Source organism: Halichoeres trimaculatus, unplaced genomic scaffold, assembly GCF_033239565.1.
Source record: "Halichoeres trimaculatus isolate MK-OKI-2021-1 unplaced genomic scaffold, fHalTri1.1 fHalTri1_scaffold_1, whole genome shotgun sequence".
NCBI lineage: Eukaryota > Metazoa > Chordata > Actinopteri > Labriformes > Labridae > Halichoeres > Halichoeres trimaculatus.
The window spans coordinates 26,891,386-26,917,831 of record NW_027437179.1 but is presented as its reverse complement, the minus strand read 5'-3'; the positions used below and the strand labels follow the sequence as shown (position 1 = coordinate 26,917,831).

Genomic DNA, 26,446 nt, shown 5'->3' with positions numbered 1-26,446 from the left:
CTTCAACAATGCTGTGATGTTTGTGTGTGACAGGACGACTACGTTCTGGAGGTGAGACACTTTCAGTGTCCTAAATGGCCGAATCCTGACGCTCCCCTCAGCAGCACCTTTGAGCTCATCAGTGTCATTAAAGAGGAGGCCATGACCAGAGACGGCCCCACCATCGTGCACGATGAGTAAGGATTCAAGATTTGCAGTTCTAGCCACAAAGTCATCTCAGTTCAATTTATTTTCAAATCCTGCTGATTGGTGATTACTGATTGCTCTTATTGTCCTGCATGCATCAAAGAGAAAGGGTCTGATTTTCAAGGGCTGAGAAGTGGCAAAAGAGTCCTTAGATGTTCAACTGATTTGTTCTTGTTGCACTTGAATTTTTGCTCTAGCGACGGAGGAAAAAGCCTCTAAATATAAAGGCTCTTTGGCCCGCTCTAAGAATCTGCAGGCAGCCATCAAGATAAATAAAATACCACTCTGATATCTCTCAGTAACCAGGCAGCTGTACGGCAACAACAACTTTGCCAGTTGTTCCCTGCTGATGTCTGTTCCTCAGCTGTTGTTCCTGTCAAAAACCAGCCAGCTGAACAGTTAAAAAGTGAGAGTCCACATCCTGAGTATCACTTTATATCTCACAAAGCTGGGTGTCTTTCTGAAACTTTACCCAAAGTTTCAGAAGGACCATAAAAGGCTTCCATTGACACCAGAAGAGAACGTGATTTGGTTTCACCTACAAACAAGAATAATCTTTAAGTTAGCAGTGCTTCTGGAAATAAAGCATATACTGTTAGAAAGCCTGTTTAGTTCACTTTTAAATGGTGCCACATTTGTAAGGAACATGCATTTATGGGATGAGCTGTAGAGCTAAATGTGTCACCTCCACTCATGAAAAATAAGCCAGATCGTCTTTTCAAATGCCAAACATCTTATTCTGCTGTTGCTCTTCCCTTACTTTTTGTGCTAACCTACACTCACTGGCCACTTCATTAGGTACACTTTTGCTAGACCCCCTTGTGCCTTCAGAACTGCCTTAGTCCTTAGTGGCATAAGCCACATTTCCACCAAGCAGTCTGGTTCGGTTCAGTACAGTTTGGCACGGTTTGGTGCAGTTAAGCCCGTTCCCATTTGCGTTTCCACAGCAAACTGTGCCCTCTCGTGGTAGGTGGCGTGCAAGTCGAATGCCGAAAGCCCCAGCTGTTAGCCCCAGATAATAGCGTGACAGCAGCGCAACACAGTGTACCCTGTTTATAAAGTACACAAAGAGCATAGATGGAAGACATGCAGCATATCGTCCTCTTTGTGATTGGCATGTAGCTCTTTGATACAAAGTGCAATCAAGTTTTGTTTCAGAGAAGTCTGTGTATGGCCAGGAGAAATACAGCCGCTGTCGCGGGGTAAGTGACGATTCTTTTAACCAATCAATGGTCTGCAGTGTGTTGCTCCACCTTCCAAGACTGGATCTGTTCAGTCTGGCACCCACACGAAAGGGTCTCAAAAAGTGGGAGGCTTGTCTCGGTTATTTGGGGATCTGTCCCAGGATAAGTCAGTGGAAAGGCCAAAAAATGCGCACTGTACCGAGATGAACTGAACCGGTCTGCTTAGTGGAAACGCGGCTATAGATTTAACAAGGTACTGGAAACATTTCTCAGAGAGTTTGGTCCATATTGACATGATAGCATCACGCAGTTGCTGCAGATTTGTTGGCTGCACACCCATTATGATAATCTCCCGTTCCACCACATCCCAAAGGTGCTCTAATGGATTGAGATCTGGTGACTGTGGAGGCCATTTGAGTTTAGTGAACTCATTGTCATGTTCAAGAAACCAGTCTGTGATGATTCCAGGTTCGTGACATGGTGCACCATCCTGCTGAAAGTAGCCATCAGAAGATGGGTACACTGTGGTCATAAAGGGATAGACATGACTGTGTGAATTGTAGCCTTAGTTTCCTGTTCTCAGCTGACAGGAGTGGCCCCCGGTGTGGTCTTCTGCTGCTGTAGCCCATCTGCCTCAAGGTTGTACGTGTTGTGTGTTCAGAGATGCTCTCATGCAGACCTCGGTTGTAACGAGTGGTTATTTGAGTTACTGTTGCCTTTCTATCAGCTCAGGAACCAGTCTGGCCATTCTCCTCTGACCTCTGGCATCAACAAGGCATTTTCACCCACAGATCTGCTGCTCGCTGGATATTTTATCTTTTTCGGACCATTCTCAGTAAACCCTAGAGACGGTTGTGCATGAAAATCTCAGTAGATCAACAGTTTCTGAAATACTCAGACCTGTCGTCTGGCATCAACAACCATGCCATGTTCGAAGGCACTTAAATCACCTTTCTTCCCCATTCTGATTCTCGGTTTGAACTGCAGCAGATCGTCTTGACGCTGTCTACATGCCTAAATGCATTGAGTTGCTGCCATGGCTGATTAGAAAATTGCGTTAATGAGCAGTTGGACAGGTGTGCCTAGTAAAGTGGCTGGTGAGTGTATTTTTTAGGTGTCTTTTCGTGCAGGATTAAGCTTTCTTTCACTTTTTATTGAGTGAAAATATTTGCAAACACCATTGAGTGGAAAAAAAGCCTCACACTTAAGTTTTGATTTTGTCAAAGGATTACAAAGGCAACATGAAACTCTTCTGTAAAGTATCCAAACAATTACTGATTTTTGACAGACAGGTGTCTCACACAGCTCATTTTATCTTCCAGGTATGGAGCTGTGTCAGCCGGCATGCTCTGTGCTCTCAGCACGCTGTCCCATCAGCTGGAGAACGAGGGCGTTGTTGACATCTACCAAGTGGCGAAGATGATCAATCTCATGAGGCCGGGAGTCTTCACTGACATCGTAAGTTCACATCAGCCTCGGACAGATTCTAGTGATCTCTTCTCAGCTCTGAGAGACATTTTAGTGTCTCTCAGCCTTGTTTTGGTTTATGAAACTTTACTAAGTTTCTACTCACCTTCCTCATCAAGCACAGGCAGCAACACAGCTTTAAATTTGGTGCAGCAGGTAGCGGCTAAAGAGGTTTTCCTTCAGGAGTTGATAGACTGAATCTGAGCCAAGATTTTAAATTAGTGCAGCATACACAAACATGACTGAAAAAGAACATTTCTTTCTACACTGTATTTTCTGGATGGGTTGAAATATTGGTTTGCAAACAAACTTTATTTGGTGATAACAAGTCAGCGCCTTGTAAACATCTGTTCTGCTGTGGCAGACAATTTCAATAATTGTCTTAAAATCAACATTTAAAGTTGCACTGATCCATTTTCTGTCATCTAGGGGCAGGGAAACATCAAAACAAACTGTCAGACACACACAGCAACAACAGAACTAGATCAGATTTTGATAGCTTGTTTGTTGGCAAGCAAACCCACTCTTTACCCAGCAGACACAGAAACTTTAGCATTCATGTGGAGTTGTGTTTTTCTCCACCTGTCGATTATTATTCAGCTGTGTTCGCAGTTTTCATCACCTCCTGACTGAAAGATCTGAGGCTGCAGCTGCAAAATGCTCAACTGTTTTGTTCTCTGGTCACTCCAAAGCTCTGCCAGTCTGATATTTAGTGCTGCTTTTTAAAGGAACATTGTTTTCTAATAAAGGCAGATGACCACTCAGATAAAGCCAAACAGGAGCTGTTTTAAAGTTTTGAGATTCTTTAAAAGTCATCTGCACCAGGTTTTTCCACATAGGCTTCAAGCATCAAAGCATGACCCCCTTAACGTGGTTTATAAGCACATGAAAAGTCCCTGATTTGCATCTTGTTGTGTGTGTTTGTATCTAGGAGCAGTACCAGTACCTTTACAAAGCCATGCTCAGCCTGGTCAGTAACAGAGAGTGTGGCCTGAGCCCCATGCACATGGACAATAATGGGGTGGTGGTGATCGCGGATGAGTCGGACCCTGCAGAGAGCATGGAGTCGCTCGTCTAAGGACTTTCTCACAGGCACTTAATTTGTACAAAAACAAACAAACAAAAAAAACTCGAGAAACTTTTCTGAGGCCTTTTTTTGCCAGACTATTGATTAAATGAATAACCTTATTACTTTTTATACTGATAAAAGTTTTTGATATTTATGTTTTTGTCCTTTATTTTCTCGTCTTATTTGTTATCCTGCTGAGCGTTTGCACCTGTTTTAAGTTGACGTGAGGAAAAAGCAGCTCTGTCCAGTTTGCACTATACTATCAGTGTTACTGCCTAAATCCAGTGAGTGGAACAAACCATCCCGGCATCACAAAACGACCGGGATCCAACGGAGTGCGCTGAGACCAACCCTGAAGCATGAAGACCAGGGAGGAGTTCAGGCAATCCACTTTGAAATTACGTGTCAAAAATCTCGCATCACGACGTAGCCCAGCATGCATCGAGTCACTCTGTCACCTCAAACTTTTTTTAGGCTCCGCCCACTGGGGGATGAAGCCCTTAATCACGTTGAGATGAAAACCTGCCTATTATTGTCATTTATTGTCCAAATATCTCACTGCTGTCTTGTACAATGTACTTAATGCTTATTTTGTTTAATGTGTTACAACATCTAATGTGAACCTTTATTGCTTTTACAGGGATTTATATTGTTATATTGTTTTGTAATATATACTTATATATATAATATACTATATATCCTTCATAGTCAGCCAATGTTTTTGTTCTTTAGTATTTTGCCTCTTTGTCCACTGGCCATGGTGAGGATTACTTTTTCTATTTTTTATCTTTAAACTCCAGCTTTCTGAACCACAGAGTTCAGCTGTTAACACATGTAATGGGTCTCCATGCGAGCGTCTTGTAATATTTATTTACATTTAGAAATCACAGTGGATGTAATTATGATTTACTTTTGACACGTCAATAAAAGCAACTGTTTTGATTTCAAAGTGTACATACATTAAATGAATTTTAGTTAAACATTACAACTGATTGCACAAATATTTACTCCCTTTTGCTGCAATCGCAAGTAAAAACAAAAAAATTATGTTTGGAGGTTTGCAGTTGTTTGAAGAAGATGTGAGTGGAAAGTCAAATCTCTCCTCCTGTCCTGTAACTTGACTACTCCAGGGCATCAGAATTCCACTTTAAGAGATAGTCCTGTGCAGCTCTGCTTTTACTCTCCAAATTCACAAGCGTGCAACAGAGCCAACTTCCTCCAAGGAAGAATTTTGGGATGATTTGACCATAACACCTTCAGCTACATCACTGATTCTCCTTACATGACTCCCTCCTCCACCAGAGGCTTGTTCTTTGCAGCTGGTTAAACGTCTCCAATCTCAGCCATGACACCCTGCAGCTTCTTCAGAACTCTCTCAGCCTCTCGCCGGTCTCACCCCCGCCCTCGCCCTTCCTCTGTGCTCACAGTCTCTGAGCATGACTTGCTCCAGGCAGGCTTTAGAGCTGTACTATACTCTTTCAAAATGTATCATTATACAAGGGATATCTTGTGCCTTGGAAATGTTCTCGACTTCTCCCTGTGATCAGTGCGTGTCAGATTTTTTTTAAAGAAACACTTTATCATGATAAATTTGGGCTCAGATTCTGACTTTTTATATTTGAATATATTTTTCAAACCTGGAGCATGGACCTGAGCTCTGAACAACTTATTTGGTTTCTGCAGAACTGATCATTGAAATGTTTTATTAAAATGAGGAATACTTGTGCAATCAGTGTCTCTTTCTTCTATATCTGCTTCTCGTCTGTTTTTTTGTAATAAAGGTCTTTTTTGTTTTAATTTCAAATAAAGGTCCATCTTGAATCATCCACTGTGATTTAAAGTTGTAAATGAATAAGACCTGAATGAATTCATAAGAGATGAATACTTCCTTTGGGCCCAGCAGTTTCTTTTTTGGGAATCGATGCTTTATTTGTAACCAAAGATGTGGTTCCAGTTTGTAACATGTCAGTGTTTTGTTTTTGTTCTTTTTTTTCTGGAAATTATGTACTTGCATTTGGTTTTACAAAAGTGTAAAATCTTGCTCTTCAGATAACCAGTGACGGCACGTTTCTGATTTAACCTCAGGAACTCACTTTACAGCAAAATATCTGACCACATGAGGCTTTCCTTAAGACAGAAAACAAGATATAAGGTGCAGTAAAATGTGTTTTACTTGGGCCAATTCCCTGTTTCAGACCTGTTTTAAGCCCTCTTCAGACATCCCCTTCTTTCCTGACTGGTTTTTGTGTGTCCTTCAACTGATTACCTGTCACTTCTCTGACAGAGGGAAGTTTGCTGAATTCAGAGAATTCTCCAACATTTGGAGAAAAGTCCAGATTTCTGATCACTCCGTTCTGCAACTGAAACCCTTCTCTGCAACATTTGTTATTTCTTTTGAATGAATGCAAGTGATCTCTGTTTGATATTTCTATGCTCAGTGAAAACACGAGTGCTGTCGCTGAACACATGAACTTCAAAAATGAAATGTCTTTTGACTTTAATGTAACCTTTGTGATCACAGAAGTGTATATTTTTTATACAAAGATTTGGTTTGTATAGTGCCCCTGAAACAGATTGTAACTCTTTTTATTTTGTGGGACATGTATTATGGAGACATCCACGAAATAGAACCCCTTTAGTTGTAACTGAACCTGTGAGGACCACATTGTCATTGAAACAAAATTGACTGGAAATTAGCCCTGTGGTCCAGGGATCCAGTCTGTCAGCCTCAGTGCTTTTCAGCCAGGTTGGTAGTGAGTCTATTTTGTAACTTGAATAAATGAAGAAATGGTTTTGTCCATCATATTGTGTTTATATGATAGTATCATAGCCATATATCCTATGATGCTGTCATATACAATATCTCTAGTGGAATAGTGTTATTTAATAGGTAACTGTATTGCTCTATATTAAATAAAGTTTGGGTTTGGGTGCACAGCATTCTTGTATTACATGAACTTATTGATGGATAAGTTTGACATGAATCTTGTTCCTCCTCGGTCCAGTGCACTAAGCAACGGCTCCTGAGAAGTGTCACTCACTCAAATAAAAACCTCACAAGGATAATATTCCATAAAATGTTATGCTCTACACTCAAATGTTTCTTTCAACCAGGAAGTATCAAACATAGAAGTACTTCTTCAGTAAAAAGGCTAATTTCACTGCTTTAAAATGTTTAGGGTTTATGTAGTTCCTAGCAAATCAACATAAGCTTTTCTCACAGCCCTATGCTCCCCCATGTCACTTTTCTTTATCCAATATTTTGTTTCCAATTTTCTAAGATTTTTTTCCCCAAATCTGGTTTTGTTTGTCTGACTTAAAGAAATGAAATCAAGGGTTCAGAATCTTTTACCTCTGCTTCAGCCCAAACCCTTTCTGATATTTCTCTTTTTTGTTTCTCTTATACTGATTTTGATCCGAGACTGTAATATATATATATATATATATATATATATATATATATATATATATATATATATATATATATATATATATATATATATATATATATATAAAATTGTTGGGACGTCATCTTGCTTGGCTGGAAGTGAGGTCGACACAAAAACTGCTCCCCCTGGTCAGTGGCTGCAGAATGGGTAAAAAATTTAGCCTCCCTGTTCATCCTCTGTGGTTAAAGGGGCTGTGAGGAGTTTGAAAGTGATCTTGAAAAAGACTTCTTTCTAGATATATGATTTATCGTAATCCACACTTTAAAATGGGATTATCAGCTAATTAGGCTAATAATTAGCCTTTAGCTCGGGCTGTATCACTCAATAAAATGGGCTTAACCATTTGTGGTAATGTTCATTCCAACCCACATGCAGCAGTTATTCTGCAGTGGTCTGTTCAAACCTGAGAGTCTATCAATAAAATGAAGAGTGAGGTTACGTTAGCTCTGCTTGGTGGATGACTGGCAGGACATAGCTTACCAGGATTTACTAACATTACACATTACAGACATGTCTTAGAGCACCAGGCTGCCAGCTGCGCTAAATATAAACGGCTACAAAACTACTTACAAACTGACAGAGTTTACTTTTTGATACGTTAGCCTACAGATACGTCAGGGCACTGGGCTGACGATAGCACTACATGTAGCCATCTGCTGCAATGTTTGCTTGAATTGAACTAATAAATACCTTACCTCTGCGTGTTGTGTCAAGTACGAAGTTGTCTTGAACAAACAAAATTTGTTTCGATCTGATCTCCATTTAATTCCAAAACAAACACACACCTTGCTAAAAGGAATTTATGACAGTGTGCGTGAGACTCTGAAACAGATCCTCCTGGCATTTTTAAACTTAACAAAAAAATAAACATGCCTTATAGAAATGTTTCTTACATCTGTTTGCTGCGGTGATATGAAGTTATTATCAGGCCACATAGTGTTTAAGTCCTCTTTCTGAAAAGTTTCTTTTTTGTCTGATTTAAGTCACTTCTAATAATGATTGACAGCTGCTGCTGTGAAGTTCATTCGGGAATAGTGATACAAAAACTTTTGTCACCTGGCTCCACACAGATTCTCTACTGCACAGACTCTGGCTTCATAATGGTGGTGCCTCGGATGGAGGTGTTTTGGCTTTGAAACTGTTCATTGGTTCATTGGTAAAAGGCAGAGCCACGCTGTCTATGATTGTGATTGTGTCAGTTTCCTCTAACTACTGATTGTTTAAGATAAAATAACTGATTCATTTATGTCATACAAAGTGCTTCCAATTAATCTTGTTGGAAGCTAGGGCTTAAATTGAAGGAAAATGTAGGAACACAAGAAAAATGTCCTAGAAATAAGGTAACATATAAGACTGACCCTGTCAACATGAAGGCATTTTGAATATGAAATGTAGCCAGTGGTCTGTATTCTGCTGGTTTGTGCTCACTTCCTGTCTTTAAATCTGTCATGTTGCTGAAGGGGATAGTAAGATTTTTTTCCTGGCTGGATTGTTTTGTTTTAAGGGTACAAAATAGTTTAAAAGTTTATCCACTGTCCTCTCCTGTTGCACTACAGGCACAAAAGCTTGAAAAATAACTTTGAAAATGTAATATTTTAAGGCATGTTCTGGTTATTTTCTCTGCTTTTAGGACAGTGAAGGGCTATTTATCTATTTTTGATAGAATGTGTGGACATTACTAAGCCTGACTTAAAATAGTGTTTAAGTGACCACGTCTGCATCTGACTTTTTAAACTTCCCCCAAAAACAAAAAGATTCAAGAAGTGTGTAAACCCATGCTCATTTTGAGCACAACCACACTTAGAGAAGCATGCAGTTCACACTGGTTATGTTTGTCTCGTACAGTAAACAGAAGAGCTGATGCACATGTACAGCAATTTTTATTTAGAGGCCACAGCTCTTGCATATTACAACTGTTGGCTTTCATAAGGCAAAAGCAAGAATGAATCCACCAGCTAATTCACACAGAAAACAGAAAGCAATTAGGGAGGGTGGGAACCCACAGGCATGCAGCGATGGCTCAGAATGCAATGTACAGCATTTTATATTTATATATATATATTTATAGAATATATACAAAACAACAGTGAGACCCAAACAAATGCCAGACATCTCATTCGAGACAATTACAGAACAAAGACAGACCAACTTTTTTTTTTCAATAAAAAAAATTATTTTTGCTCTTTTCTCTGTAAAAGTGCAACTCAATTAAAATAGAACCAGTTCAAGGCCTTTTAATGTTGAAACAAAAATAGAATCTCCCAAGTTATCAAAATGGAGCTATGAGAATATTGCATCTCTAGAATACCCACTCGTTGAAGTTCAAGATTCCTAATTAGTAATTGAGATAAGATCACATAGCATTGACACATGATAAAAACGCAGGTCTAGACTTACTGTTGATGTTAAGAACAGTGAGTAGACGACAGTGTTTCTGTAACAGCCGTAAACAAATACAGAGGTTTCTTTTTCATTTGAAGCAGTTGGCATTCACTTAAAAACAGACAAGACAAAGAAAAGGGTCCACACACTCATCATCACAACAATGTACCATTAATGAATGTAGAATACGACAAAGAAGCGCCATATAGGTTTGCATTGGACAGGGACACACCTATTTAATCTCACTCAACATTGTCAAACAAATGGTTCTCCATATTGCTTAGTAACACAGAAATGAATTTAGAAATGGATGAATCAAAGATAGGTGCTATCTTTATCATGACACAGCTAAACTGCCAATCATGGTTATTTTTTAAACATTTTTATTTAGATTTTCCTCAGCATAAGTACTATTTTTATAGTTAATAGTTCCTTCATAGGCATTTCGAGCTGACAAAGAGGTCCTAGAGTGGCTATCTGAGTTGGTACATGCATCGGTAACCAGGCTAAAGTCAAAAGTGTGAAAGGGGGGTCAGGGTGAGGGTAGTTCAGTGTACAGGGCCCTAGTCATCCTCTTCGTCCTCCTCGTCACTGTCCTTCATGGAGATGCCCTGCATGCCTCCTTCCCTCACTGAAGCAGTGGCCTCTTCCACAGTCAGCCTGTTACGCACCGTGTCGTACATCTTACTGTTGAGAGTGGAGTCGAGGACACCCTGAAGGCGGAAGTCCCGGTACTTTTTCTACAGGACAAGAGATTCAGCCAAGAATCAGTCTGTTATTCAACCTCATGAAGTAAAACATAAAAGAGGCAAAAAATGTTTATCTCAACAGTTCTGAAATCAACTGTGGTGACAGACATCCACAAAAACTCACTCAATTCCCAGTATCAGCTGCCTTTTTAATGGATCTCTCGTGTACAAAGTTCAAAAGCTTTTCAATATGCACCTGTAATTTATATTGTCTTAGTTGTCTGAGAGAAAAGAGCCTAAGTGGAGGACAAGGTGTCCAAATTTGCCCTTTACTTCAGTCCATCTTAAACAAGTCCAGGCCCAAAGAAGTTGTCGGTTAATCTGGCTCATGTTTATATATAGTCTCCTCTTTGCACTGAAAAGTTTTATCCTGTTTTTGTGCATGAAAAGCCAAGCTCACAATAGATTTTGAACTCATGTGGTGACTTCCACTACAGAGCCATATCTTTTTCTTTATTTCAGCATCACACAGCTATTATTTTTTATTGTCCATGTCCAAAATACTCACACAAGCATGAAATTTAAAAGTGAGAGTGTAACAAATATGAATGGAGAGTGGAAAGTGGCTAACTAAAGCATTCTTCCGCTTGCAAGCTGATAATACCCAATGTCTGAATGAGCCAACAATATCACTGGAATGAAATCTCTTTTGTGTCACCATATCACTTTTTTGACTTCCAAACTGGTACAAAGTGTTGTGATAACAGCACTCAGGTTTCAAACCTTGTGTGGTAATGGTAAATTACACCAGACAAAATACTAAGACATACAAATTTTATACCTTTCAGCATTTATACAAAGCTATCCTCAAACATGGTTAAAATCTTAAAACAGCCCACAGAAATGCAGACATATTACTTTTCTGTGTCTGAATACAACCTCTCTCCCTCCCCTCTTCTGGTGGGTGTGTTTTCTGGCCGTTACCTTTGTGATCCTGATGAGGATTTTCAGTTGGTAGACGTGGAGCTGCTGATCCATGCGTTCAGTGAGCCAGGTCCCCAGCAGGTTCATTGTGGCAGTGTACCATTGCTGAAACACATAAACACAACACTCTCCAGCAAAACACACACTCACACACATACTCAAGACAGCATGACACTAACCTTCAAGGCACACACGGTAGAGCTAACACTACACATTCACAGTTTATGACTTTCAAGCTCCCTCTGTGTGTGTAGCTTTAACACATGCGACAAAACATTTCACATTACTGGTGTGAGCAGTCACACACCAGCTCGTGAGGATTAATGTCTCACCTCACTAGACAGACAGTCTTGCATTTCAGGAGCCAGTATCAGCTAATGCAAGTTATCAGGCTGCATTTAAGTCAGAGTAAAGTTATAATAAATAAAACTTATTGGGTTAATATGACTCACACAGTACAGTAAAGTGTGTTTGTTCATACAGCTTCTTGTTCACATTCACTTCACTACTTTTAAAAAGTAAGCTGTCTTACTTTTGTCTGTCGTCTTTAAAGTCTCTTTAAGATTTGTCTCAGATATTGATCATAAAAACAGGTTTAATACTTGACAATACAGCTAGGAGTGCTGTTAATTTTTTAGTTAAAGTTCAGCTTTTTTTTCAGGGAAAGTGTGCCAATCTACCTTTTTGCTAAGGTTTGATAAAGAGAAGCACCACTCTTTCCTGTCATCCAAATATAGAGTACAGTATAGAGGAGCTGCTTAACTTAAAGGCACTGTGGGAAATATTTTTTATGTCTTACTTTAATGTCCTGTTCATACTAAACCTGAAAGATGGCGCAACTTGCACGCTCACTACGACACGTATAAATTTTCAAATGTATTGCGCCGTTAAGAACTTCTCTGTACTCATGTCTTGACGATAGATCAGGGATCTCAAACTTGAGCCATGGGGGGCCAAGAGGCTGCAGGTTTTCTTTCCAACCAAAAACACCACCAGCTGATTTCACTGATTACCTCACCATCAAGCAGAGAGCAGGGACTAATCAGTGAAATCAGTTGGTGGAGTTTTTGGTTGGAAAGAAAACCTGCAGCCTCTTGGCCCTCCATGGCACGAGTTTGAGTTCCCTGCTATAGATTGTATAAATCATGGACGCAGTCCCCCCGACGTCACCCGTCTGTTTCTGAAACAGAAAATTAAGCACATTGGCTATCGTGGCCATATTGGAAGTGGCGAAGGATTCCTGTACAGCAGGGATGTCAAACTCGTGCCATGGAGGGCCAAGAGGCTGCAGGTTTTCTATCCAACCAAGAACTTCACCAGCTGTTTTCACTGATTAGTCCCTGCTCACTGCTTGAAGGTGAGGTAATCAGTGGAATCAGCTGGTGGAGTTGTTGGTTGGAAGGAAATCCTGCAGCCTCTTGGCCCTCCATGGCACGAGTTTGACATCCCTGCTGTACAGCTATAGGGCGCTTGTCAGTCATGTGACCTAGGCTGTGCCTCTGATTCGGCAAGCTCGGGATCTTAACATCCTTTGAACTGCCTGATTAGAAAAAACTCACCCCTGTACAGTGTGTGCTGATAGTGAAATTAGACAGATTCAGACAAGAGATGTTTTTTGAGCCAGGCTGTAAATAGGTTAATTTCTGCTTTGAAAACATTTTTTTTTTGGCTTGGTGTGTATGTGACTTTCAGTACTTTCGGAGCTAGCCTCAAGCGACACTAGAGGAAATAGCAGATTTTAGTACTTCCTCTTTGTGTGATATTCTGAAACAGGGCTGCACGTGGGTGCAGTGGTCAGCCCTGTTGCCTTGCAGCAAAAAGATTACCGGTAAGGGCAAAGTGGGCCTTTCTGTGTGGGGTTTGCACATTTTGCCTGTACTCATGTGGGTCCCCTCCAGGTACTCTGGCTTCCTCCCAAAGTCTAAGAACATGCTCACTAGGTTAAGTGGGGATTCTAAATTGCCTGTGAGTGTGCGCATGAAAGGTTGTCTGCCTCTGCGTGTGATTGTTAACGAGCAGTCCTGGGTGAACCCCACCTCTCGCCTGAAGATAGCTGGGATATGCTTCAGCCACCCATGACGCTCAACAGGATAAGCGGTAGAAAATGGATGGATACATGTAAGATTGGTCACTTCTTTTGGTCTACAGTTCTACAGTTTCATTCAATAGACCCTTTTGTCCAAAGCGGCGTACAACACAAGCAAGAATTTAGACAGAAAGAAAACCTTAGTGCGACAACAGTGCCACAAGTTATTTAGCTGCAACTGCTGCAACAGCTCAAGTTGATTTTCTATCATTGAGGCCACAGGCACAGATATGACTGCTCATTGTTTGTGATTATAATCAGAGATTACTAAGTACCATTCTTATATTAGAGAGAATAACTTTACATAGCTACAAGTTGTGACTTCAGGAAAGCAGATTACACAAAAGATCTGTCCTCTACTGATTTACTTCTACAAGTGCATCCTTTTAGGCCCATCCGAACAACAGCGAGTAAAAGATTGTGGTTTCGTCCAAAGGGGTCACCAGTTTCGACACAATATGAAAGTTCCACACAGTGCCTTTCCATCTATATTTAGACCTGACCCTTCCTAATATGCACTGAGACCAAGAGAGATTATATGTGGCAGTTATTTGACACATACTTAGGTTTGTTTATATTTTAAAGAGATGAGATGTTATTTAGTGAATTAAAGAGGGGATGTCAGTCTGACAAGCTCTGGTGGACATATCAGGTGGACGGACAAGAGATTGATTTTAACATCGAGATTTTGAGAGGAAGAATGTTGCTGTCAGGTTCAGCCCCCATCATTTTTAATGAAGATGGAGAAAAGATATTTTAAAAGCCCATCATAAAATGTAGAGGCTCAGAAAAAGAGATTGACTCTGCTAAAACTGAAACTGGATGTATTTAAAATCTCAACATGAGCACCCCGATTTATCATTTATCCTCTAAAACAAGCTGCTTCTTTCTCCTGTTTTTGGCTTGACTCCTTACAACACCCATAAGCACACTCTCACTTTTCTCTCTCACACACACACAGCTGTGTACAAACAAGCTACGAGTTTGACATGCACACAAACTCCTAAGAGCTGAAAAGAGCAATTTCAAGAACCGTCATAAACCGTTGACAGACTTTTCTGTCTCAAAGTAATTACCCAATTAAAAGACTAAAAAATGTTCTCCAAGTCGATATTTTTATAAAAAAAAAAGAAAAAGAAAAAGAAAAATGCATGGTTCATCAATTATGAAAGGCAATTACTTAGCCTTTATTTATAATTTATCGAGGCGTAAACGCAGAGCTGCCGTTTAAAAACCCTACACGGAGGAGAGTAAGCAGCTGCTGTATGGGGAGTTGAAATTATAGTTTTGACACGAGTTCATTAGCAAAAGAAAAACAGAATGAGAGTGAGTCAATGGTTAGCAGGCAGGGAGCAGCAGTGCTGTTTTCTTGTACCTTTTCTCCACTTGGCTTTGTGCTGAATAAAGTTACAACAGAACAGCACCCAGGTCTAATAGAAACAGTCATCATACCTTTGATTTCAGGAAAAAGAAGTCAACTTTAAACATGTGAGTAGGCAGGAACGCAGGGCTGGTTTCTTAGGGTCTGATTGAGAGGTGTGAGGATTTGATTGGTTATTTGAGGTTTTTGTTGAGGTTTGGTTTCTCAGACGTGGATTGTTTGGATCGAGATTAGGTGAAAGGTTGAGAGGTTGAAAGGTTTGGCCGGATATGCAGATGCCTGTCCACTTCACAGTCGAGTTGAGCGTGCAGTGCATGCAGACCTCGCAGGTGGGTGGGTGGCAGAGTACGTGCTAAGGAAGACTGCTGTATGTGCAAATGAGGCAGAGCTCTGAGGAGAAGGGTCATGCTAGAAGATGTACACAGGAAGATTATTTGACTCTAAAAATCATGCCAACCAACATAATGTGAGAAAACAACGCAACGCAACACTAGAGATAAGTGCCACTTTTCGGAAAGAGGAGGCAGCAGGAATGGTGTTAATTAGAAAAAGAGGAGATAAAAAGGATTGAAATAAATTCAGTGAAAGAAAGAGAGATAAGGTAGAGCCTATGCAACACATCTAGGAACGCTTTTCACATGCATGCAAATGGATGGATGGGAGAGCATTCAAATGAAAGAGAGGAACATTGACATCCAGGAACAGAAAGCAGTTAAAAAATGCTGAAACTGAAACATTCACAGCTTGAGAAATCTTCAGAAGAATTTAACATGACAGTGCTGAGAAGGATTTTGGTGACTGTGGGGCCGCACAGAGGACACAGAGAGGGTGGGGTGGGTGGGGGGGACTCCAGACTATAAAAAAACTGACAACACAGAAAGAGACAGGGGAGCCGGTGTGGATCCAAAGACAAAAGCAGACCCACATCACAACAGCATCACTCCTCACTCAAAAAAGGAACGAAAGAAAGAAAGTAATCATATTTATCTGGCACAAGACTCCTGCTCCGTCAGCCAACACAAAAATATCAAACCAAAGGGAGACTTCTGAGAATCTCGGACGTAAAAAGTGTCAGACACGCCACTGCCTCACGAAACCGAGTCTGTCACATACACACACACGCACACACACACAAAGCCATCACACACCTGTAGAGACACAGGTCTGTACATATAGTCTCTGAATGACATGAAGCACACGAATCACGGCATTATGTGTCGTTCAAATCACACATGGAGGACACATTACTGCCAATGTATCCTGTTTAGGATTATGTATTAGTAAGTCAGTGCTCTCTCTTCACTCTCCGTCACACTGGTTCCCAACCTTTCAGGGTTTTGACTCATCTCATAGCCACTGTGTGACTTCATACTCCAAAAACAGGCTTATGTAGGTTTACTGATCGTTTGGATGGAGGCAAACTTTGGCACCTCTTCTCCATTTTATACTTACATCCTTGGGTAAAACTGAGAGGCTACTCCAAATGTTTCCCTTAAATCTGCATCTCTACATGCATGGAAATAACCCTACTTGCTTTATTACATCCAAATCAAATTTCACACAAGCAGTGTATGTAGTCTGCTGTACAAATCAGTCAATGTTTACGTTAAACTCAAACTGGTGCAAAAGACTTGAAACTTTCAAATGAGAAAGCGTCATTTCAAAGAAGAGTCAGTTCACTTAAGTGTGTGAGGTGGTAAAGGTTTTCTCCTTCTACCCCAGCTTTAAAATAATCTTGTGACCCTTCATGTTTTTATCTGTTTCAGTTCAGAGATCTCAACCTGTAGGTTAGGAACCAATGCTCTAACAGACGAAGGGTATTTGACATGTCAGCCTCCATGTCTGACATCATCCTGTCACCCCGGCCGATCCAGCAGCGCATCTCTCACCCAACATTTTCAGTTCATGGAGAAACTGTGTGGGTGCTGTGTTGTGCTGTGGACTGAGGCCGAGCAGGCTGAGTGTCGTTCATTCACGAGGCTGACATGCTGAGAGTGGAAAGTCTCTCGAAGCAAAGAGTACAGTGGTGGGGCTAAAAAATGTAGATATGTTGGTGTGCTGGATAATTTTGTTCTTTCCAGAGAGCACTGCTTCAGATAATCCTTTTTTTTAGAATGCTTTTATGGACTCTTTGTAAATAAAAGTTTCCTTTTTTTCAAAACACAAAGGCCCAAAAGCACTGTGGCAATGCACACCAGAATGCAGAGGGCAGCAGCTGAAGTTCAGAGAGAAGAGAGACAGACAGAAAAAAGAAGAGTTGTAGAGGATCAGAGAAGCCTCTTCCGCCAGGTTGAAATACATTTCCTGGTCTCAAAATGGGACTTATCCCTCTCTGCCCTGTTGTTTTGCCACATTTTGAAAGGCCCCTCCCTTCTTGTAAGGAGGAGACGGCATCTTACTTACATCAAATAACCTTTCTATATACACCTCCTCATTGACCTTATCACGCAGCATATCCTGAGAGTGGCGCACAAAGGTCACATAGCCATCGGCCACGTCCATCCCAGGTTTCTGTAAGGCAGAGGATGAGAGGGTGAGGGCTCAGAGGATGAGTTAAAACTGAAAATATAAATATATAAAAAGAGAGAGACTGAAATATGAAGTACAATGTTCAACTGCATTTGGAGAATGTACACAGCCTTACTGATAGACAAAGTAAGAGGATGTTATGTCACTTACAGGTACATCCACATATTTAGAGGCAGCTTTCACCTGAAACCAGAATTAAACCGTCAGGCTCAAAACTTCATGGCAAACATTTCTGCACTCATGTAAATTTTTAAACCATTTTATATACAATATTTACTTTATATATAAAGAAATGTAACATGTTTAAAGTATTTTTCCCTTAACAAATGAAAAATATGATATATCCCAGTCAAAACAGGATATTTTGAAATTTGAAGTATTGACTCAAACAGAACAGAAAAGGTTGGGACAGCTCACCGTGAATGAGAGGAATGAGGAGAAGAGAGTCCCTTCATCATATCTGGAAATCTTGGCCAACACACCCTCCAGTATGGCAACAAACTGAGGAATGGGGGAAATTTTAGGACTCATCAATAAGAAAAAAGACTGAGGCTGGATCTGCACTAAGCTTTTTACCGCTTCATGCAGGAGAGAGGACAGAGGGCAGAACAGAGAGACTGGGTATCTGAGGAACGATGAGAAAAAGTATTTAAGTCTTTTTAACTGACTTGTGCTCCATATCAAACCTAAATCACTCGAAACTGACAGACTGCTAATCAGAGCTGTGTTGCTTTTATTTTGAAAAACGTGACGTTTGCATTACTGGTGTATGGACGCACTAAGGTTCAATTAGACCAAATACAGATCCTATACTTCTGGTGATAACCTCTCACCTGTCCTTCAAGTCACTTCAGAAGTTCAGCCAGTTTTCAACGAGCTTGTTTGAGCCAAAAACAGACTAGATTTTTCTTACTGAACAGGTGAAATGGAGTGAAAAACATTAAAGTTACAGGTTTTCATAAACAATTTCTCAGCATTTGTGGAGAAAACAAGCTCAAATGAAATGCTAATGCAATAATTGTTTTTGTTTGTACTGTTTATTGCTTCTGTGGGATTATTTTCCTGTTTGACCTACATTACAATTTCACATATTTACAGAATCTTAATTTTTTGGGTAGCAGCTAATCAAAATCTAAAAGTTCATTTTAAAGATGGAAAAAAATTCATAGTGAGCAAAATTAGGTTCACAGTGTTGTTGGGACAGCCTTCTTCCTCAATTCAGGTTTCTCATGTGGCCCATTGTAAAAATTAACAGCGGTGCTCTAGAAGAACGCATGTCTCCCTAAGCATATTTCCTCGTTCCCCTTCTTTATGTCCTTAAATCTTTCCATGCATATCTCGTGGGTGAGACTGGAGACACAAGTGGGAAGTACCAACGAGGAGCTTTTGGAGGCATCCCAAGTCTACAGCAATGTTGAAATCATTTAGCATAACAGCTGAGGCTAATAGAAAGTTAATTCTGACACTGAACAAAGGATGAAAAAAATGGATTTTGATGAGATGACAGCATGAGACACTAGTGGAGATCACTAAAGCAACTACAGTCTATCTGGAAGGAGTCTTAAAGTAGTGGCATGGTGATCCTACTGACAGGTGTTGGGATATTTAGCCCAAAACAGCCGATGTGAAACTCAAGGGGTGCTTGAGAAGACTTCAGAGGAAAGTTTTAAAATTTGGACACCATGAATGTCTGTCAAAAATTCACCACCTGTCCTCCCTCTCTGTGTAAGAGTCAGCGTTGACTTTTAACCTCATGATGATGAAAGGCAAAATACATCATTTATTAGGTGTTTTAACTCTGAAACCATGAATTGATGTAAGATTTCATGTGGCTTTATTCAGAAAGGATAAATTGTGTTACCTTTGCAACAAGAAGCTGAATCATGTCTTTCACACTGTCTTCAATAAGTTCATCAATCTGGGAGTGGAACTGTTTCTGCAAATGAAAGAGTGCAAAATTTTAACAAAATAACATCCATGCCATATAAGGTCCTTTCTTTTTAATTTGAATATAAAAACAAGAAACTTATTTTAACATAAGCCTCTGTCCCAGGTGAAGAGTTTTACCTCTTGGCCCATTTCCATCGCACACAACTTAGCTGATTGGTCCTTGGCATCCACCATCACGTTGAACATGGTGCATAATGTTGGAGAAATGCGGAAATCTGTGGATTTGCTGCTCTTTGCCAACTTGGACTCAAATGCCATCCTGGTCCTAAAGAGCAGATTTAGAAAATGTGAAATATTCAGTAAAACATAAACATCTTAACATTTCGCCTATCTCAGTATGTTTCCAATCAAACACACCTCTTGACGCAGTTCTCTATCATGTTGCTTGACATGAGCTGGATGCGACTCTCAAGATGTTTGGCAAAGTCATCCTCAGGCCAGTGGAGATCCCTGATGAAGGTCTGGAGGGCGTCCAGCTTCCAGAAGAGGTCTTCTGATGATCCGGAGCCATTACTGCCATGAACAACATGCAAACACAAACACACACATACATGTACAGGTCAGAAGACAAAGGTTACCCTGCCAAAAGGAGGAAGTGGGGGGAGTCCAGGAAGGGGGTAGTTGTGGTAGGTGCAGAGGAGGATGCTTTTCCTCCACACCTGAACACAGTCAGACCTTCCTCCTTGTACCATAAACTGACTGATATGAACTCATGAGCTTATGGTTCAGTAGTTTGTGGACAGTCAGTGTATGGGTGAGAAGGAGTGGGCAGGGATTTACTTTAACAAATCAATAACCATGCTGTAGAGTATGATTATTGACCGGGATGTGAGGTGGCCACATGCAGGGGGAGTCACTGCAGATACAGCAGCTAATCACACTCTGTCAAGACACAGGTGTGGGGAATGGAGGAGTGAGGGAGGGCTTGTAAAATGGCTTAAATATATACATGTTTGTGGTGTGAGTCTGTTTACACCAAAGAAAAACAAAGACAGTTTTTCTAGACTTTGATTTCCTTCATCACAAGCCCTCTCTCAACATCCATGTCCCCAGGCTGGAGGGGCCCCTGGAAGTGTTACTAATACAAACCATGCAGACCTCTAAAAGCATCCTGAGCAGAGCTGATTGAGACACCGCTGCAGGAAAAGATGTGAAGTCTGAAGAGGATATGATAAAACCAGGAGGTTCTGTAACCTCTCTGTGTTATCATTTCCAGTCCAGCGCAGTATCTTTCCTCCCAATCAGGCTACTAGCAGGTGGTTAAGGTCAGGGATGAACCCGAGGCCATGAATGATCTACGGTACGCTAAAGCAAATGTGTGTGTGGACAACAACTCTGGGGAGATACACCCTGAAATGCAAGGATATCTTGCAAATGTTTCAAAAGAGGATTGTTTTTTTTTCTGCACTGCAAGCTCCAAAAATATCCTTTGAGAAAAATGTTACGTCAATGTTTGTTTTTGTTTTGGCCTGTATCTCCACGCCTCAGCTCAACAGCATGCATGTTGAGACAAATGAGAGCATTTCAGCCTCTCATTTTAGAAAGCAGTATCCAGTCTACTCTAACACCTCTCAGAGTGCCCTTGGCATGAACATGGACATTATTACTGGGGTGTAAAGATGAATATGCCGCTGTAGATTCTCAAGTAGTTAGATTTCATTTCACATTTATCTCCAGGTGAGGAAAAGCACTTTTTATGTTTTTTGAAAAAAAAAATGCTGGGAGCATCTTCATACCAAGGCAATCTCTGCTGGCTTAATATTTCTAAAGTGAACTTGTTGAATACACACTCAGAGTCATATATAGCAGCCATCCATGACGGGGTAGAAAAGCTAGGCATTTGTGGAAGGTTAACTGATAGTCCTGCTACTGGCACTGGCAGATTTGGTACTTTGGGAATTTGGAGGTTCACATTTGGTAGATTCACATTGGGCAGATTACTTGTTAAACTCCTGCAGAAAAGACAGACAAAAAGAAAAAAAGAATCCATAACAGTGGCATGGGAGCTGCAGAAAGCCATGTAAAAAAAACGTCATAAAGGCAACGCAAAATTTGAAATTAGGTAAAGACAGTAGAGACACATAAACAAGACCGACAGTCAGTATTAAAGACACATAATACGAAGACTTTAAGAGCTAAGTTGGCTGAACTCAGAATGCACACATAAACACAAAAAAATTTACACAAGTAAAGACAAGGGAAACACATTACTAAAACAGTCCTTAAAGAATAAATATATTGATTGAAAGCCACATTAAATAAATTTTAACAGCAAAAAAATATATAAATAAATAAAAGAAGACTGAGGCTTTTGTTTCTGGCGACATGTCAAAGCACATATTATGAAGGTTAGTTTACACAACGAAACAACAGAAATATCAGCTGTTGCCCTGACCCAATGTGTCAGGAAGAACATACATTAGTCAGCAACTATTTTCAGAATAAACAACCCATTTCTTTCACCGAAAAAAATAGGTTATTCAGCCCACTCCTGGCTCATTCTTTAAAAGTGAACCCACAGGGAGCCGGGGTGAACAATACAGCTGCTTCCCCAGATTCCTCAGTCTCCATGCAGTCGCTCTGTCATCTGAAAATACAGCCTTGCATCTCCCACCATTCTACAGCCCAGCTGTAAAGACGGAGGCTCCTTACTTTACTGGCTCCCAGGACTCTCGGTCAAAGCCCTTGTGAATTGACTGTGCGATGGAGGATTCCATCAGATCCACATATCTAACCACCAGAGGAGCATACAGATCCTGAAGGTGTTTGTGGAACTTTCCGTTGCACAGATGATCTGTGGGAGGAGGGGAAGTGAGTGACAGGCAGAAATTATCATCTTTGTTTAAGGATAAAAATAACTGAAGTGGATGCTAAAAGGAGCAGTGAGAGCTTACAGTCTGTCCGGAGGAAGTCGTTGAGCAGCTGGAAGAGGGGAAAGCTATCCCAGCTCTCAGGGGACTGGATCTCTAGAGCGGCGTCCATGTCGATGGCATAGAGAGCCAGGAAGTTTTCTGCATGCTCCACCATGAGGTCTGTCCACCATGCAAATGCCTGGGGACACAGCAAGAGGGACAAAAAACAGGTGAATAAAGGCTTCAGTTAAGAGGTGAAACGAAACAAGGAGGAAGGACAGACGAGAGGATTTAACCACGTCTACATTTATCTGGTCATGGGGAAAATGGAAATGTATGTGTGTAGTCTTTAAATGTTGGTTTTAGGAAATAGGATTATGTGCTTTCTTCTATTGAGATAAGACGATTTAGATCTTTCTCACATTTTCCACTTGAGAATGTGAAGCCAGAAGAAGCAGTGGGATAGCAGAGAACTAGCTTAGCATCATAACTGTACGTGGAGAAATACAAGGCTGGCTTTGATCAAACTTTTTTATAAAAAAAATCCCTTAACCATGAATTTTTACACATCTTAATCAAAACGGATATATAAACTGGTTTTTTTGATCCAGAAATTAAATTGTGCAAGAATTTACAGGAGCTTGTGTTGACAGGATTTCCTGTAAGTCACATTTACAACAATACGTAATTCCAGCACTGTCACGTCTTTAACCATCCCTTTACTGCCTGTTGCCGTATGTGGTTCATTAGTAGTGTTCCCTGTTTAATCACCTTTTAAAGGAAACAAAAGGGATGGGTATCAACAGCTGGTAATTTTTGGTACCAGTACACCATGAATACTATCATCCAATTTTTCACTGTTTTCATTCCCTCTAGAGGCCTGCAGGGGGCAGAGTTATTGGCAATCCTTGATGTTTGAGGCCTATCCCTCATCTCAAGAAAATCTTGTGCTATTTCAGGAAAGACCAATTAAAGCAGTTTATGGACCAATTCCAGGGATTTATACGTTGTGTAAATAAATAGTGTTTCGAAAATTTGCTCACGTTTAGTTTGACCATTCTGCATTGTTACTTTATATCAATGTTTATAATTTGGGGAAGCATAAACCCCCTCTTCAGAGTTCCAATGGCTCCCAAAGCAATGCTGCAGACTGAATTACTGGAAAAATACCAGACAAATGAAATGGACAAATAGTTTATGGGAGGCAGCAAAATAACTCTAATTAAAGGTCCCATATTATGCAAATATCACTTTATTAAGTCTTTTAGTGAAGTTTGTGGGTCTTTCCTCCCAGCCCACAAAATGTGACATTTAATGACAAAACCTGTACTTAGTAGTGCTTGTGAATGTAAAATCCTGACTTAAATGAGCTGTTGGGGGGTTTGCTGACGTCAGCGAGTTCCTTTTTTGACCAATCAGGAGCAAGTCTGACCTGAATGGTCAGGAGCAAGTCTGACCTGATAGGTCCACCTGAGCAGACACCCCTGAACCTCCTCCCCGCCCACTCCACTTCCCACTGCTGGAGAGAAATCTCCAGCAGCAGCAAGGAGGAGAATGTTAAAGTAGAAGAGCCATCCCTGCTCTGTTCTGGGCTGTAAACAGCCACATAGTTCCATGCACAAGCTTCACATCTCAGAAGAAGACAAGACTAAGTGGCTAGAGTTCATTTATCAAGGAAATGTTCCAGCTACACTCAGTAAAACTGTGCATGTGTGTGCTAGTCACTTCTCGGCCGACTGCTTTTCCAACTTTGGACAGTACAACAGAGGGCTAGCAAATAGACTGGTCCTGGGCCCCTGGCGCATTACCAACCATCCACCAACAAACCTCAGACCCTGGAAATGTGAGTATTTTAAAAGCTGTGTGCTGTGGAGCAGATGTAAGAGCTTTTCCTCAGTGTCCCCCCTGTCTCTGTGTTAGCTTCAGGGTGCTAACTTTAGCTGCGGTTAGCCTGTTGTTTTAGCCTGCAATGTTACGGTTAACACGCTTCACTTTTTTCTAAACATTGTGCACTTGGAGTTCGTGGCGCCTCTGTCAGTGACGTGGAAGAGCGGGGTGGTATCAGCCATGGCTCATTTACATATGAAGGTCACGCCCACTAAATCAGACCGTTCTGAACAGAGGGGCTATGAGAGCCTGGGAACAATGCTGCTGTGCTTGATTTATTGGCTTTTTGGACCAAAACATGTTACTACCATTTCATGAAGACATCAATGATCCATATTAAACTGCAGAAAAGGAGCATAATATAGGACCTTTAAGTCACAATAAGATTGCTGTGAAGTATTTGTATTGATAAGCAGTAAGTGTTTTCATGCTGGTATTGATAAAATCTTATTGATAGCCATCCCTTGGGACAAAAGAAGTCACCTGTTATGATTGTTTGTGCACTGTGTTTGTATGTGTGGGTTTGTGTGTTTTCTGAAGCAAAATCAACAGATGAACAAAATCCACGGATCTCTTATTGATTAAGACCATTAGGGATTAACTGTAGATCGAGTCTATCAAAAAATCACACTGTAGGGTTACATGTTATACTCATGACAACATCAATAGATCTTAAAAAAAACAAGAATATAGTGCTTCTCTCATGCAAATGTGGCGCTCCCTGCATGCGTCTTCTCTCAAGCTAAGAGACGAGGGTGTCCACCATTCACATCACTGACAAACCCATAGCCTGCTTGATGCGAATGTGACTCATGCACATCTTTTGACCAGACACACCAAAGACTGCAGCACACAGCATCTTTAGCTTTGGGGTGCGTCTCTTCCAATTAGTTAAGTACGTCTTTGAGATTCAGCTGGACATTTTTTTAGCACAGTCAGGACTTCCCCGCCCTTTGACAGCAGAGGTACGGTGTAGTTGCTTCGCTGGCAGTCTTGGCTTGGCTTATTTGCTTTTCATTCAGGCTAACATGTTGCCAAGTTTTTTTTTCTAATTTAAGCTGCATGCTTTGTTTTACAGCTTCTCAGTTCTTTTCTTATTTGTCTTCAACAACCCAGTGGCATCAACTTACCTGTTTACTTACCGTCTCAGTTCCAACATTTTAAAACCTAGACAGTTCTAGTGTTAGGGAAACAGGCAGCAAACAAAGCTCTTCTCCATCACATTCAAGGAGAGACACCCTCATCATGAGGGATTAAATGGGTAAAAGTTTCCAAGAAGTAAGGAACGGAAAACGCTCAAAGGTGGGCAGGCAGGACAGCCCCCAACCTTTGATAAAGGTTAAGGGACACATTCAGGACCCTGAGAGCTTTATGGCAGACTCAGTGTTCAGCCACGCAGTCTACAGTGCTGTATCAACCGATGCTGAGGGGGAGAGGAGGCGTGGCATCATCTACTGGACATGCACAGGGCATTATGGGAGTTTCTCATTCAGCTTTACTACAGTACATACCTCTTTCTGCATTGGCAGTCACCATTCATATGACAGTGTAAACACAGGAAGATGTACAGAACAATAACGTATTTTTGAGGCATTTCTTGTAAAAAGGTGTTTTTCTTTAAAAAACTATGAAATAGACAGCAGAGAGGGATGGAAGAGGAGAGGAGCTGGGGAAGTAATGCTTGAACAAGTGTGGACTGTGAAATTAATTGTTGGATGGAGGGGGTGGATCATGGTGGATCAAACTTCAGAGGGTTCACATGGAGCATACTCTGGGATTTTTACTGGTTCAGCATGCTTGGAGAGAAAGGAAACCTCTTCATGGCCCAATGAACATGCTTTATGATCACAGTTATGTTGTGCAAGCTACAGTGCCTACATTGTTACAATAAGTTTGCTCTCACTTCTATGCCTTCAAACCCACCCATTGCTACAGTGTCTATGAGCTCATTCTCTGCCTAAAAAGGTGCTTGTTGCCATAGTGGCGCACATGCCATACAGGGGGGTCGTGATGGGGACTGAGGAGGAAAAAAAAGAAATAAAAATACTGTACCGATTGATCTCCAGAACTTGTGACTGCCGCCTGTCAAGCATATTCAGAAAGATACAATAAATCTGCTTTATCTGTATTTTCTAGGATCACGATGGATCACCTTCAGAGCTATACAACTTCACATGCTGATCATACTTCAATCAGGGTTCATAGAGAAACTGTTTTAGTGGTGGAAAGTAGCAAAAGTGCAGTTACTTAAGTTTAGTTAAGAAGTACTTATAGTTAAGGATATCTGTTCCATTCTACTTTACATTTCTACAGCTGTATTGTTATCTTTGAAAATACAGATTTTACAAACA

The 26,446-nt window shown here is 40.8% G+C and overlaps 2 protein-coding genes across 5 annotated transcripts in view; one reads left to right on the top strand and one right to left on the bottom strand.

Annotated features, from left to right (window-relative positions):
- ca16b (carbonic anhydrase XVI b) overlaps positions 1-6,859 on the top strand; it is a 128,560-nt gene extending 121,701 nt beyond the window's left edge. The window contains exons 27-29 of the mRNA XM_074666971.1: positions 34-176; positions 2,693-2,828; positions 3,769-6,859. Of these exons, the coding sequence (XP_074523072.1) occupies positions 34-176; positions 2,693-2,828; positions 3,769-3,915 (426 nt within the window). The 3' untranslated portion in view covers positions 3,916-6,859. The remainder of the gene's footprint in view (positions 1-33; positions 177-2,692; positions 2,829-3,768) is intronic.
- A 2,386-nt stretch (positions 6,860-9,245) lies between these two features.
- Positions 9,246-26,446, bottom strand: part of cadpsb (Ca2+-dependent activator protein for secretion b) — a 72,832-nt gene continuing 55,631 nt past the window's right edge. The window contains exons 19-30 of one of the 4 annotated variants that reach the window (XM_074670604.1): positions 26,148-26,177; positions 22,251-22,407; positions 22,009-22,150; positions 21,147-21,308; positions 19,714-19,869; positions 19,474-19,621; positions 19,268-19,342; positions 17,824-17,907; positions 17,557-17,589; positions 17,281-17,388; positions 11,411-11,515; positions 9,250-10,477 (exon numbers count right to left, since the gene is read on the bottom strand). In XM_074670604.1, coding sequence (XP_074526705.1) covers positions 10,301-10,477; positions 11,411-11,515; positions 17,281-17,388; positions 17,557-17,589; positions 17,824-17,907; positions 19,268-19,342; positions 19,474-19,621; positions 19,714-19,869; positions 21,147-21,308; positions 22,009-22,150; positions 22,251-22,407; positions 26,148-26,177 — 1,377 coding nt within the window. In that variant the 3' untranslated portion in view covers positions 9,250-10,300. Of the gene's footprint in view, positions 10,478-11,410; positions 11,516-17,280; positions 17,389-17,556; positions 17,590-17,823; positions 17,908-19,267; positions 19,343-19,473; positions 19,622-19,713; positions 19,870-21,146; positions 21,309-22,008; positions 22,151-22,250; positions 22,408-26,147; positions 26,178-26,446 lie in introns of all 4 variants that reach the window. The other 3 variants (XM_074670620.1, XM_074670611.1, XM_074670629.1) reach the window with 3 other exon arrangements.